The sequence below is a fragment of the Lycorma delicatula genome, chromosome 2, assembly GCF_047948215.1.
Source record: "Lycorma delicatula isolate Av1 chromosome 2, ASM4794821v1, whole genome shotgun sequence".
NCBI classification, from domain to species: domain Eukaryota; kingdom Metazoa; phylum Arthropoda; class Insecta; order Hemiptera; family Fulgoridae; genus Lycorma; species Lycorma delicatula.
The window spans coordinates 142,346,930-142,363,199 of record NC_134456.1 but is presented as its reverse complement, the minus strand read 5'-3'; the positions used below and the strand labels follow the sequence as shown (position 1 = coordinate 142,363,199).

At 30.0% G+C, this 16,270-nt stretch overlaps 1 protein-coding gene across 1 annotated transcript in view; it reads left to right on the top strand.

Moving 5' to 3' along the window:
• LOC142319967 (gamma-aminobutyric acid receptor alpha-like) overlaps positions 1-16,270 on the top strand; it is a 79,211-nt gene that overhangs the window by 40,631 nt on the left and 22,310 nt on the right. The window contains exons 4-6 of the mRNA XM_075357646.1: positions 4,624-4,776; positions 9,481-9,614; positions 13,696-13,818. Of these exons, the coding sequence (XP_075213761.1) occupies positions 4,624-4,776; positions 9,481-9,614; positions 13,696-13,818 (410 nt within the window). The remainder of the gene's footprint in view (positions 1-4,623; positions 4,777-9,480; positions 9,615-13,695; positions 13,819-16,270) is intronic.

Here is a 16,270-nt window from a genome sequence, read left to right as displayed (position 1 = left end):
CAATCAGCAGTATGTCAAACCGATCCCAAAAGACTGTGACCATCAGTTTACGTCTAAATGGCTGTGGCTTGACCTTTATGACCACTTGACTGCCGTTTTCTCTGTGGCGTGTAATTCGAAATCATGTTTCATAGCCGGTAACTATTGAATTAAGGAACTCATCACCTTTTTCTGTGTAGCGCATCAAAATTTCCAAAGCAGATCCCATTCGGATTTTTTTTGAGGTTCCGTTAAGATATGCGGCACCCGACATGCACAAACCTTTCTGAACCCTAAATGGTCATAAACAATACGACTAATAACAGCTCTTGAAACAACAGGAAAAAGAAGGCAGGTCGGAATTCGTTGAGCGACGATCGTCAACATCATCGACGCGTTTTCACAAGTCCTCGGTTATTATCGAGAGCCTCCCCGAACGTCTTCATCATGCACATTTAATTCTGTTATTTCTAAGTCTTTCACACCATTTTCGGGCGTTTCTTTCATTCACTACATTATCACCGTACACAGCAACCAACTGTCTATGAATTTTAGCCGGCTTAACGTTTTGATGGTTTAAAAACCGTATGACTCCACGTATTTCACAGTCGGCGCAACTTCGATTTTCCTATTGATTTTATAACGTAATAACTCACACGTAATCAAAGATACCACAACCCAAACAATTCACAGACAACAATGCAGTGTGTACATTACTAGCGAGACCATGAACGACAGAGATTCGGCAACCTTAATTTAAATGACCACATTTAAAGGACCTGAAAGTAAAATTCTAAAAATCCGGTGTGTTTTGTTCAAGCCCTGTAGTAAGTCTATAACTGAATAATGGTGAGCCATCACTTTGATATAGACAAAACCATATTATTTGCCACTATGTAGCTCGCATAGTGTTCTCCAAACAACATCTTAATCGATATCAGCAACAATCAAGATCTACTGCCCTGCTATGCGTCAAAGCTCATCACCTTTGCTTAACTCTAAATATACAATTACTTCTAGTACTTCCTGTTACTCAAGATTATTACACCCCTGGCTGCCTTCTTTTGTAAATTATTGCTTTAGTCTTTGTCGGTATCATAAAAAGTACGCAAATCTGGTTATCTTGCAAGAAAAATTTTATAATATTGTAAATAGCATGAATCCTGATGCTAGTGTTTATACAGACAGCTCTAAACATGATAACTCTTTTGGTTGTGCTTTTGTGGTTGGCAAAAGAAGATACATGTATGGCCTTCTTTCACAAATTGCATTATTTTGTGATTGTATGTTTTCTGAAGAGGGCAGTTTGTAATGAGTGACAAAGCAAATGTAGTGCTACCATCAACAATAAACTTTGTACAGTTAAGGAAACTCCATCATTGTGGAGCTCTTCATGCAGGAATAACAATCGAGAGGAGGTTATTATTTGCCTTTTGCGAATAGGGCACACTAAAGTTACTCATGGAACCTCATGAATCAGACCGATGCACCTGTTTGTGTTCACTGCAACCTCCAACTAACACAAACATACACCTCATCCTTTAGGACTGTATCTGTTATGCAATATTATGTTGAAAATTTAAATTATGGGCTAACATCCTAAATATTCTAGGAAGCAATTTGACGATTTGTGGTTTCTTAAGGCAATGCGTCTTTTTTGAAAATTTAATAATTAATGTAATGTGTTTTTTAGCATTTTTTTGGGAGGGGTTGGTTAATGATATCGCCACATAAGCTTGACGCTTGTGTGTAGGATATAAAAATGAAATTTTGTAGCGTATGAAAATTGCCATGCTTGACCAGGATTCAAAACCAGGACCTCCAGGTTTTATAATGTGTTTTAGTTTTTTTAATATTTTTTGTTTGTTACTGTGCATTTTGATTGTTAATTTTATGCTTTATACTACTGTTTTTAGTTTATCCTGTTATACATAGCATAACATAATCCACAAAAATAAAATATCCAAGAGATTAATAACTTAATAAAATTTTAGAAAAAATATAAATAATTTGTTTATTTAATCATCATCATCATCATCTAGTGTTCTTCTATCTGATGGCAGGTCCCTTGCACCACCACTGCCTCCATCCATTTCTGTTCCAAGCCTTCTTCTTCATCACCTTGTAATTTCTAATCATCACCTTACATAATAATTTTATTATCCTCTTCCTTTCTTCTTTCTTGCCTCTTTCCTCTTTCAACTGACCCTTCCATTGCAGTTATTAAGATTCAACTTCTAACCACATGTCCTAAACAGTTTCCTTTTCTTTTATGTAATTCCCACATCAGTGGTCTTTCTTCTTTAATCCTGTTCATTACTTCCTCATTTCTTATTATATTCAGCCACTTTACTTTGAGACCCTCAACCAAAAAAACTTCTTCCTTAACTTCCAGAATTTTACTACATAGTAATTTCTTCTTCTTAGTGAAGGCTTCCTCTACCACTGCTATCAATTCTTTTATTTCCATTGCACTCTTCCACCCCTCTGATACTACAGTCCCCAAATATCTGTAACTTCTTTACTTTTTCTACTCTTTGTTCACTTCTTATCACTAAATCCTCTTTGTTGTTTACTTCCATGACTTTACTTTTCCCATATTTATTTTCATTTCATACCCTTTCATTCCTTCCTCCAAGCTGTTAACAATCTTTGAGGAGCATATATCATCTGCCAAAATGATCATAGCAACAAACATCTATGCATCTTATTTTCTATCCTATACTTATTCCATCTTACTTTCCATTGCTGTTTATTTAATACTTACATAAAATAAAATTTTAGTAGTTTTAATTACTACCAATAGTTGCTTAATTTATCAGTTTGGGATAAAATAAAATTTCTTCTATACAGAAAAAAATTTTTGATTACGAACAAAAGATTTTATTTATTACATTAAACAACTTACAATTATACTGAACCAGAGATTTAAACTACGATTTTAGTTTAGGATGTTTTTAGGATAAGACTATCAAACCTTTGATAAAAAAATATTTTTAAAAAATGTTACCACAAAATTTAATTCCAAAAAATTGTTTTTAAGAACCCACCGCTTTAATATACGAAGTTTCTATTGAAATACTTAAATAGTATTTTTTCTACAGATGTTGTGTAACCTCCTCTAAGTTTCTATTTTCCCTTTGCATAAAAAACATGGTGTAGCTGAAATAATAATCATATGGATCCATTCTTTATGGACATAAATTAAAACCTGGTGAGGTAGAAAAGTACAAGGAGAAAGCACATGTTTTTTTTTTTTTTAAATAAAACATTTTTTTGCTACTATCTTTTTTGCATAGTTTAATACAACTTGGGTTGAAGAGAAAAAAGGTTATTTTTTTATCAATTTCAAGGCATCATTAATAATATAGACAGGGAAGATGTGTATTTCACACTTCATGAATTAGAAATTAACAATTTTTTAAAATAACAATGTTAAAGAACTTCTATCAAAATACTGGCCTGTAAGAGAGGGGCGATCAACTGACAGACAATGAATGCATTTAAAAACATGCTTTTTATTGAGCAAATAATCTATTAATGAGCATAATAAATTTTTATATGTAATCATAATTCCTTGAACATAAAACATTTTAAATTTTAAACCCAATAATAAAATTTTCTGCTGAGTGATGGTTTATGAAGAACAAAAGAAAAATTAATTAAACTACTGCAGGTAGTTTTTAAACATAAATTACTGTTTTATTGTATTTAAGATAGATTAAATAATAGTTAGTTACAAATTCATTTAATTCTGATAAAACAAGTTACATCAAATTTTGCACACTTTCTGAAATATAGCAAACATTACATTATTTTTGTAATATATTGTGGTCACTTTCATTTAAAAAAATAATAATTTAAAGTATCATTACATACATTTTCAACAAAAATTTTTTTCCCTCTGATAAGAAAGTTTCCTGTCTTGCAGTTTTATTGCAATTTAAATGAATATTAGTGAAAATATTAATTTTGACCTTTTTTTTTTTTTCCTCATACATCCTGGACCAGATCTGCAGTCAAGCATGACTCAGTCCAGGGGCATGTTTGTGCAACTTTAACAGGCCTGCCCACCTGCCAGCAGTAGGTCCTGCATGGCAGGTCGGCCCACCAACCCGCCATTCAGAGACTTTAAAATAATTATCTAACAATCTATTTTGACAGTACATTTTTTAAATTTATTTAATAACATTCAATAAAATATAATTTACCTATAATTATTAGATCTTTGTGGATTGGTAGTGTCTTAGTCTTCCATCAAGAAAGACCTGGGTTCAAATCTGTCAGGCATATAATTTTTCGTACAATATAAAAGTTCCACTCTATATATGGTGAAGTTAGATATATGAAAAAAAGAGATTTAATTTAATTTAGATTAGCGGATCTTTTTATAAAATCTTTAAAAATTATTTTAGTAAAATATTTTTATATTACAAATAACTGCAACAGGCTAATTTAACAAAATATGCAGATCTTCACTAGTAATTAATAAATAAGTCTAATAATTAAATCTTCTGAAGAATTCCAAGTAAATGAACTTTAAACAGAATAAATACATAAATAAAGAGTACTTATCAATAAAATGTTTTGTCAAATACTTTACTATTAAGGACTGTCACCTTCAACGGAATATGATTTTTTCAGGAGAATATTCAATGTTAGTTGTTAGTTTTCATCTTCAACGGCACATGGGAAATTTTATGATACAAGTATATGGTCCTTGTGTTCTTTTGGTTGTCCTGTCATGGGTGTCCTTCTGGCTGAACAGAGAGGCAACTGCAGATAGAGTATCATTAGGTGAGAAGTCAACATGTTATAAAAATTAATAATATAGACTGTGCATTCTTTTAGTTATATTTTATATTATTGATAAGGTTTTTTTTAATGTAATATTATCATTTCAGAGAAGCTTACAAACTGAGTTATATCATCAATAATCTTTTTCACGTTATTCAAAGAAAATTAATGCTACTAAATACAATGATGAGCAAAAATATGCAGGTGACACAAAAATATGGAAACTTTTGAAAAAGGCAATAAAAAAATTTGTTGACAGAAACATAAGCATTATAATTAAAAAATATAATATATAAAAAAAAAATATTAAATTATCAAAATGCCTAATATAATTTTTTTGAAAATTCTATCAGGTAGATGGCATCCTCCTCTACGTATGTACAATGCCAATGTGCATTTGAGATTCCCCATTGCTCTCTGCAACATCTCAATTGGGATACCACAAATTTAATCTTGAACTGTTTGTTTCAATTAACCCAGTGACTTTGGCTGATTCTTATAGAACACACTCTTAAAGTATCCCCACAAGAAAAAATACAAACAAAAAGTTTCCCAGTGATCCTAGTGGACAGGAAATGTCACCTAATCTTGAAATATAGATACTGAATAATTCTCACTCAGCTGCCAATGATTGACTTGCTGTATGCCATCTCAACCATCACACCACCCTGTTAAAACCATTTTGAGCTGGTGTAGGAAATTGTTCAATGCAGATATAATAAAAGATTGTAGCATGTGAACATACTAATCCAAAGGGACAGTTATTGTGATCCACTCCTCATTTTCAAAAAAAGTACAGTTTGATGACCCCGTGCAACAAAACTACTCACCATGCTACACCTTGATACTGTGTAAAGGGCCTTCATGAACTTCATTAGGGTTGCTGTATGCCCAGTAACAATAATTTTGCTTGTTCATGTAACCTGTGAGATGAAAATGTGCTTTACCTGACACCCAGAAAGCTTATTCAGAAATTTTTTTGTCCTCGTTAATGTTTGCTATGATCTTTTGACAGAAATCAAAGCAAAACTGGTGATCATTCTCCTACAGTTCTTGCAAGATCTGAAATTTGTAAGCATTACATTTTAAGTCAAAATTAAGAATTTCAAACACTCTTTCGGGATAACCCAACCACAGCTGCTTGTTTATGAATTGAACATTGTGGGCTCTGTATGATTGAAATGCATACATCCTCAATATTATACGAAATACAAGCACTTCTTGGTTGTCCTGTTGATTTTTTTTCAGAGCTGATCCATCTCTTCAAAGTTTTTAATCTGTGTGTTTTGATGTACACACGCTAAATTGTATTGCCATCGGAATTCCTGTACACCTTCCAAACTATCGTTGGCTTTGTAAAACATTTTTATAATGTTTATATTTGACAGTTTCTCTGCTCCATGATGACTGAGTGGCAAGGTTCCCTCTGCATAAAACAGTGCTGCCAACTGTACATGGCTGCCATTAAGTATTTCAAATGTTCCATTTATTTTTATATAACCTTGTATTATAAAATGTAATAGCAAAAATTTAACTGGTCTAACTGAAATGGTTTTTTAATAGTGAACAAACATACATTTCTCCTTCTATAACAAATTGTTTATTTATTTACATTTTTACTTAAATAGTCAAACACCTACCTCAAATATTTTTTTTCAGAATAGCTTTTAAGGTTTTATATTACTCTCATATGAATTGCTCATAGAGCCTTCAATCTGGAATATCAAGAAAGCTGCACCAGATATCTGAAGACTTCTAAAATGTCACACTAATCAATGAAAAATTTCTTTTTCAAAGTTCCGTTTTTCATTCATAATTATTTTTTATGTATGTTTTATTTATACCAATTAATTTACATGGCTATTATAATTTAAATAAAAGTAAGGAGGAACATTTTAGGATTAAAATAGATTTTTAAGTAATTTAAATCGCATCAGATGTACTAACCTCTATACAGCAAGATCTCTATTCCAAATTCCAAATATCATTTGAGCACTGCTCACTTAATGTAAAGAAAACTGCATAGATAAATTATTTTGTAAAATCTTAATGAAACAAATATTTATTTATTATTATTTATTACATTCATTTATTACACTACTTTTTATGGATTCTGTAATGTATGAAAAGTTTCAAGCCTAAACTGTCAGATGAAAGGTTTGTTAATTGTCAACTGACTTAGAGAACAGAGAAAGAAAAAGAAATTAGCAATATACAAACATAAACATATATATTGTTGGTAGACCAGTAACCGTCTAAAGAGCACCAAAATAAAATAAAATTAATAAAAATAAAATAAGTAAAATTGAGGAAAAACACCAAAAAGTATACCAAAACTAAACTAGAGCTTTACATTTTTCAGAGATTTAAACAAGTTTCTACTTTGGCCATATCAGCACTTGATTAAAGTGTTTTAATGTTAAATTCAATAATAATAATCTATAACTACTACTTTTCATTGTGTTATCTACTGCTTTATTAGCTATTAATAAATGCCAACATATGTATTTAAATTGCACCTAGAATCGTAGAAGAAAAATATAATAGTTATTAGATGTTCAACTATCAATTCATAATTATGAAGTATAATTCAACCTTTCAATTTTTTGTTTGCTGTTCCAATTTTTCACGAGTAGGATCAGGTTAAGAGGAATGATACATTAAATGTTATGATGCATTAATATATATGATAAATATATATTTATCATATATATGTAGAAGTAAGACTCTCATTATATAACAGATTTGGTTTGGTCTGTCTTAAAAATTATATATTTTTTAAACATAAATTTTTATTTTTCCATAACAGCAATCTTACTTTATGATCAAAATAACTATCAGAATCTTTTATATAAATAAATAACTAATAAAATATGAAGAAGACTCTAATGAATAATTTTCTAATTATTTGTTCAGCAGAATACACTAAATATGTTAACATCATTAAAGCTATCACATGGCTTATTGATAGATTTATATTATTTAAACTAAGCTGTATAGACTCATGTTGCTAGTCTACTAACGTTTATTGCAAAAGTTTTAAATAGAATATACTTGTATTCAATTCTTCTACTTTTATTAGGCATAGCAGTAACTACAGTACAGACCGTTTTGATTATAAAAGGACTGTAAATTTCAAAATTGTATCATTACTGAGTCTGGATATATTAAATTGTATCACACTATAATTTGATAGTTTTATGACAAATTGAAATCTCAAACAAAAGTATTCTTAGATCTAAATTCACTTGATAACAGTATAAAATATTAATGGGAGAAACAGTATTTAATAACCAGTTCCAATGGAAATATTTAACAAATAATGCTGGGTAAAGATACACAGTTACTCTTTGGATGAGTACAATACATGCCATTGGCATTTATATGAAAATAGTCATGGCACTGATGTGGTATTTGTTGAAAAAAATTAACTTTACAGTCAAGACAAAACCTAAACAAGGATTTTACAGAAGACAGCAAGTGGTGTCCACAATATAGCAAATATATAGTAAAGAAAAATATAAATAAAAAACAACTGAAATTATGAATCCTCTGATCCCACTGAAAGTTTCTTCCAATAGAATAAGTGAAGGATTTTTTGAATAAAAATTACATTGGTCTTCATATACAATTAAAAGAACCTTTTAATGTTTCATAGTCATACTTAGTATTGGAATGATAAATATCTGATGCCAATTTGATAATTAAAATATTTTTGTTCCAAAAAAATTATTTAAAAAGAACCCAAGATAAAATTAATACATTTCCACATTCCAAACGACCTTACGCATGCTTGATAGAAGTCTCATTATGCTATTTCTCCAAAATTCTTTTACATTCATAAAGATGTACTTTTTTTAATTTTAAGGTTATTTAAAATAGGAAGTACCTAAAATAAGTCACGGCCGTTAAAAAAAAACAAGTTCCAAGTTCCAAACCTTTGGTTTTATTGACATTTCCTTATTTTAAATGATCATAGAATTAAAAATAGTAAATTAGAATAAACTTTTAAAACAAAACAAAACTAACTTCAAGCAAAAACATTAAAGATTTAGAAAATAGTACTTTTAATTTTTTCTTTAAATACTGACTTAATGAATTTGACGTATTACCTTAAAAAACACTACCAGAAAATGACTGTTAATTTCATATTTTTTGTTTTTTTAATTTAAAATAGTTTATTTCATTTAGATAATAAACAGATTTCATAAATCATCCCATTACAATAAAACAATAATGTAAAATGTAAAACATTAGCCGAATCGATGTTTTCTATAAAAACATTGACAAAAAAACAGCAAATGATAAGAAAAAGGTAAACCTCACAGAATTGGAATTTTACATAAACACAACACATGAAGAAATGAAGATACACATGCATGAAGAAGTGAAGGTAAAATACAACTTAATTTTAGAAGTAAGAGTACTTTTAAACATGATTCAATACATTTTACTGATATAAACTGATCATAAATTTACCATATCACAAAAAAATACAAAAAAGTCAATTCTTTCTCTGTTGATTTTTTTCAGGGCACTGAAATAAATAAAAACTGTTAAGAAAATTGTTAATTTATCAAATATGTAATAAAGATAATAAATATACACAAAAATGTTAAAAATATAATTTTTTAATATTGAAAATATTTAATAAATTATCATTTCAAGAAAAATAGATTTCTTAATTTGATATTTTTGCTACAGGTATTACAACAGTATTGACAATGACATTTCTTGGGTTAGAAGCAAGAACAGATCTACCAAAAGTACCATATCCAACAGCTCTTGATTTTTTTGTTTTTCTCTCATTTGGATTTATATTTGCTACAATAATACAGGTAAGAATAGTATTTGGATTACAAAAGAAAAATAGAAATTTAAAATAAAACTGTAACAAAGCTTTAATTATTAATATTAGTAATTCAAAGAAAAAAATCGCATTTTTTTCCTATTTAAATTTATTTTATTTAAAGATTATCAGGATTATTAAAAATACAATCATATTTATCTACAGTTATAAAAAAAATGCTGCTAATGCAAGTTGCTATGAAAGATCATACTAAGAGACTGTTTTACCATCACATTTTTTTATTGAGAAATATTTAATCTGGTTATGTTTCATACATACATAGCCAACTCTGTACCTCTGACCACTCTGTAACTCAAAGAAATACTGCAATAGTCTTTCTCTTAGTTAAAATATTTTTATCGACTGTTCCATTAACCAAATTCTATTCATAAAAACTTTAATAATGGATTAAATATAGACAGTCTATAACAAATGACTTCAGTTATCTGTTCAGTAGCCAGATAAGAATCATACCAAACAATAAAGCTTGTTATAAATGAAATAATAATATTGTTTAATGTTGTTGTAGACCCATCAACTGTGAATCAATTACACGGTATATCAATAACATGTGTCCATTACCCTCATGCACACATTTACTTTTATCACATCAAATCTGTAATGGAGACACTATGGGTAATATCTTTTCTTTATTTTCACTGTGCTTTTTGTGAAGTAAATTTTTGCTGTGTAATGTTTCATTTAAGCTTCCAGAAATAAAAGTAGATTGTTTTTCTTTCATTAGATGATAAAATTGGTCTCAGTAATTAGACAAAAGGTAATCAGTTTTTTAATTGATTACAATATTTTTAGGTTGCATTTGACTTGTATTCAATTAGTTTAATTAAAATGATTAAATTGCAATACAGTATTATGAAAGAAAACACATATGAAACATTTCAGACCTAACTAGCTACACAATATATAGTTCATACCCAATTATATAAAACACTTCTATTTCTCTGCTTTATCTAATATTCAAACCTGATATTATAACATAATTAATATACTTGAGTTTTTTTTAATGTTCACATGAACTTTCAACATATACAACTACTTTTCAGAATCATTCAAGTGAATTAAAAAAGAGTTCACGGTATATACGAGATGTGTTCAAAAAGTAACGAGAATTTTTAAATTTAGTGGGTTGTATTAATCCGATTCTCGGGATTTTTTCGTTGTGGTAAACATGTCTGAAAAGTATCTGTACATTTTAAGGCATATTGGATGTTTAGTCTGTTGTCAACTGTCAAAAGGATAAAACGTGTTTAGGTACGATCGGCGATTTTTTATTTGTATAAATAACGGATCAGAGAATTTGTATTAAATTTTGCTATAAGAATGGAGTAAAGTGTAGCAATGTTTTAAAAATGTTAAATATTGCTTTTGGGGAGTCTGCTATGAGTAAATCAAGGGTTTACGAGTGGTATAAGCGTTTCCCGTCAACCTTCTTCGTCAACTTCAACCCGTCTTCACGGGTTGAATTTGACGAGCGCCCCGGACGCCCCAGCACATCAACAACCGATGAAGACGTGGAAAAAGTGAAAGAACTGATTATGAATGTTCGCCGAATCACAATCAGAGAAGTCGGTGATGATGTTGGGATATCAACTGGCTCATACCATGAAATTTTTTTGGGTGTTTTGGGTATGAAACGTGTGACAGCAAAATTTGTTCCAGAATTTCGAACAAAAAAAACAGCGGTGAACGAAAGCGGCTCAGGAGGCGCTAAATGAAGTCAACAACGATATATAACTACAAGGCTCAATCGTCCCAGTGGAGGCATTGGATCAACAAAACCGAAAAAAGCTCAACAAGTACCGTCGAATGTGAAGGTTGTTCTCACCGTATTCTTCGATTTTAACCGCATAGTGATCATGAGTTCTTGCCACAAGGTCAAACGATCAATAAATAGTATTACCTACAAGTTCAACGCGGTTTGCGAAGCAATCCTAAAAAAACGCCCGGATTTGTGGCGAAACAATTCATGGCTTTTGCACTACGATAATGCGCCTGCTCACACTTCATTGCTTTTTCGTCAATTTTTAGACAAAAACAACACTATAATGACACCCCAGCCGCCATGTTCGCCAGATATGGCCCCAGATGTTTTTTTTCTATTCCCCAAAAAAAGAGAACCTTAAAGGGCCGTCGTTTTACAAGCATAGATGAGATTAAAAGTGAATAGCTGAAAGAGCTAAACACTATTCCAAAGTTCCAGAAGTGTTTCGGGGATTGGAAAAAGCGCTGGCATAGTTATATAATATCTAACAGGGACTATTTTGGAGGGGGTAACATTAATGTAGACAAATAAATAAAATTCTTTCCAAAAACAAAAATCCTTGTTACTTTTTGAACACACCTCGTATATGCTAAAGTCCCAATAGTTCTTCTTTAGGAAAAAAAATGATTTATTTTTTTAATTGACTGATTGAAGCAAGGTTTTATTTTGATCAATCATTTTTTAATTTTTTTAGGGGGTTTATGATACTTCTCAATACATTTTTCAATTTTTATGAAATTTTACAGTAAGGTTTCTTGATATATACGTAATATGTAATAATTTTTCATATAATTTATTTTTCAAAGTGATGTCAGTAAATGGTGGCCAATAAATTTGTTCAGAAGATTCTTATTTGTTAGCTTATTGAACTTCAATCTATCATATTATATCACACCTCAATCAATCATACTATATTCTCAATAAACTCAAAAATGCAGTTTCAGGTTAATCCAACCTGTTAACAAACTGTAGCACACCAAGAATAGTAACAAAACAATAGTGTGCCAACAATCTGCGCATGTATGAAAGTTGCCTTACTATCATAAAGCATTAAAATGGCTGAACCAGTTTTCTGAAATCTGTTATAATACAAATACTGAGCTAAAGATAAGCCACACATTTTCAAACTGTACTGTAATTTGTGAGCAACAGAAAGAGATTTGAGTACAGTTTTTAGATTACAGATGTAATTTTAGTATCAACAGATACTAAAGTCTTTATGAAGTTTAATTTATTAGGTAAAGTTTCAAATATATATATATTTAATAACATGACATTAATCTCACAAAAAAAAATTCTTTTAATTTCAATTTTATCAAATTATATTCTGAGAAGAAATAACAAGTTGGAATCAAGCCATACTGATTTGCTTTCTAGTATCTGAGTAATATGCTAAGCTTGACATTATCGTTAAATATTTATTACACCCCCCGTATATTCCTATGAAGTATAATAGCATTTCCTAAAATTCCTTCAAAGTCATAATGAGTTTGCAAAGTGAAGAATAAGCTATCAGATTATAGTTTAACACCCATAAATATGGATCACGTAGGCTGATATTTAGAAAATTAATAATATTAACTTAGTCATGGGTTTATATTTATTAATGTGCAATCTTTGCTAAAAATAATAATTATTTAATCATAAGATAAATAATGATATTCATCTCTGTCAAACCAAACAACAGAAGTGTTTACACATAACTCAATATAATTGTTGGATTATTTCCCAATTTTAATTATTACCAAACCATTTAAAAGATTTTCCACTAATATATTTAAAATTACATTAAAAGATTTTCTTTTAAGAAAAAACATCACCCTATTAATAAATTACAAACACCTACTAACATGATCTAAATAATGTATTTTAGGTATTCATCAGAATAAAGTGTTTATCAAGAAATCATTATAAAACTGACTTCATTAGTAGTATTAAATCACACATTTATTTAAAATTGACTACAGTAATTGTAGACAAATTAATTTACATGTTTATTTTCCATTTATTATTAATAAATGCTAAGTAATTTACCAATTCAGTTCAGGTGAATTCAGACTATTCAGTTCAGGTGAAACCAGACTATTTGCCCTCTCGGTTTCGAGACCTGATTTGGATTCTCCATAAAAAATTAGTAGAGACATATTTTAGGAAATTTTGATTAAAACATCAGGGGGCCCTCCAGATGAGGTCAAAGTTTTGAAAAATACGCCTGTATGAATTGGTAGATTGCTCCATTCCCCATTCACTTGATCAATCATGTAATCCATTTTCATATTTGTTATAGTTTGCACTTGTTCACTACTTCACCAAATATGGATCTGGGGAATGTTACTTCAGCTTTGAATTAAGCTCAGAATCAAGTTCAGATGATGAAGACTGGAATAATCCACGGCCTGTAGAAACAGTAGTATGTATCTTACATTTTTTTATGAATCATTTATCGTTAATGATTTAACAATGATAACATAATTTAGTCCATGAAAAAATACAAATATTTCAAAACCTGTAAATTAATTTTTTGTTTCCAATTTTTTTTTAAATTATGTCAACAATGCATTTAACTTTACTACTATAGTGTGTTATAGCACCCTAATAAACCAATGGCAAAACTTAACATTGAATTAACAGGCAGTTGATCATTTTACGCTAATTTATTTACATGTACAAACACAGTTATATGTGTTATTGACAATTTGCTAAGAACATATGAATATCTTGAAGCAACAGTGCTCTGCAGTCTTCATGTAATTCATTGTTATATAGGATATATTTTACAGCCTTGTTCTACATTTCTGCTCCTTTCAACAAGTTTAAAATTAGATGAAATGTAAATTGACAACAAATACACCAAATTATTGGCAAAGTAATAGATATGAAATAGTATGATTCTTTAATATGTTTGAAGATTTTACTGCTTATTCATATTAAAATCTAAAAGTGTTTTTGTAAGAAAAAATGTTTCCATAATTACAAATATAGATCCAGTAATAGTATATCTTATTACTACAATAATGTAACCCTCAAAATGGAATTGAAATCCCTGAAAAATCCCCCACAGAAAGAGTAATCTCCCTCACTCTCTACCACGTAAGCAGCCACTCCATTACCTACAATTCCTCAAAAGTACAGGAAGGAGCTGTGATAAATGATTCAATAACCATGATATCTATTCAAGAAAGAAAAATCAAAGATAAGAAACGGTGTGGAAAGAAGGGCCAACCAATCCTAAAGAGGAATTTTGAACCCATCAGGAGATTGGTATAGGTTAAAGTCTTAGACAAATGGATCAAAAGAAAAGCAATAAAAAGGAGGCAACAAGACTGGATAACAAGTAAAGTCTGCAAATAGTAGCCTCTTAGTTATCTTTTATGACAGCTGAAGGATACTGCAAGCGAATTCTATTAAACCTAAGGCACTGGGAAACTCAACAACTACAAAACTTCAGAAAGATATGAATAAATATAACCAATCAAGGAATTTAAATTTAATTTTGTTTAATTAATTATTTAAATAATGAAAATAAAAAGTAATTAATTAAAACAAGTTCATAAAATCCATAATGAACAAAAAATGATCATCATGACACCAATACTTACTTTCTAACTGTAATGAATAAAAATGATTATAAAAAAGACACCATAAAAAACAAACATTTTCTATAACCCTAATTTTGCCAAAGAATAAATAAGTATAAATATACTGATGTAGTAGTACGTTTTATTTATTTGTTTGTAGCACATCTACTATTCAATGTTTAGAACAAGATTGTAATTAACATGTTCAATTTTTTATTAATTAATTAGCTGATTAATTAATAAAAATTTGCCCAGGTATTTATTTATCCCAATCTTCTATTGTTTTTCTGGGCAAAAAATACTTCTGTGTTATCACTCGGACACAATATATTTATTGTAATAATCAGATAAACAAAAATATATCATGTTACATATCTCAATTAAAATAACAAAATTACCATCTGCTTTACAGCAATTGGCATGAATAGCTGAAGCACGCTACAGTTCAAATACTTGAATATAAATGGACAGCCGTAAGAAACCATAAAACATAAGATAGCAACTTTTCATTATCCCCTAGAATAGTTTGCATGTTAGCCCCTAGTTAAACTTGCAACGCAACGCTGCATAACAGATAAATCCACAAGGATGTGGTCACTTTTAGTTGGCAGTCACAGTGAGCACAAAGGCGTGCATCTCTTTTTATCAACGAGCACCCTATTCGTACATGGCAAAGAATAGCCTCCTCTCGACAGTTATTTCTGCATGAGGAGCTCCACATGACATAGTGTGCTTAACTGGATGAAGTTTATTGTTAATAGTAGCATCCCATTCACTTTGCTACTCATCGTGAACAACCCTCTTCATGAAACACACAAGATCATTACAAGTTGGAAAAGTAGGCTGAAAACAAGCCTCTTTTGCCACACTATCTGCGCACTCAATGCCTAAAATTCCTATATGGCTGGAGATGCAGCAGAAGCTCACTGTTGTATTATGTCTAGTCATTTGCAAGATAACAGACTGAATCTCATAAACTACAGCGTGGCTGGAGTACACATCATTCATCGAATCCGAGCAAACAAGTAAATGTCAAAATGTTGGGCTAATTATACCTAAGGCCTTATTAACAGTAAATGTTAGCTATGCAACAAAAATACTGAAGATGCTGTGGAGGCCAAACATGTATTTTCTGTTGACTACAACAAAAGCACAATCAACAAAATTAACGGTTTTAGAGCCATCAGTATAAACTATAACATGAGGAGAACTCATGCTATTTATAATATTATAAAATTTGTTTCACAAAATAACTGGATTTGTGTTCTTTTTATTATACTGACA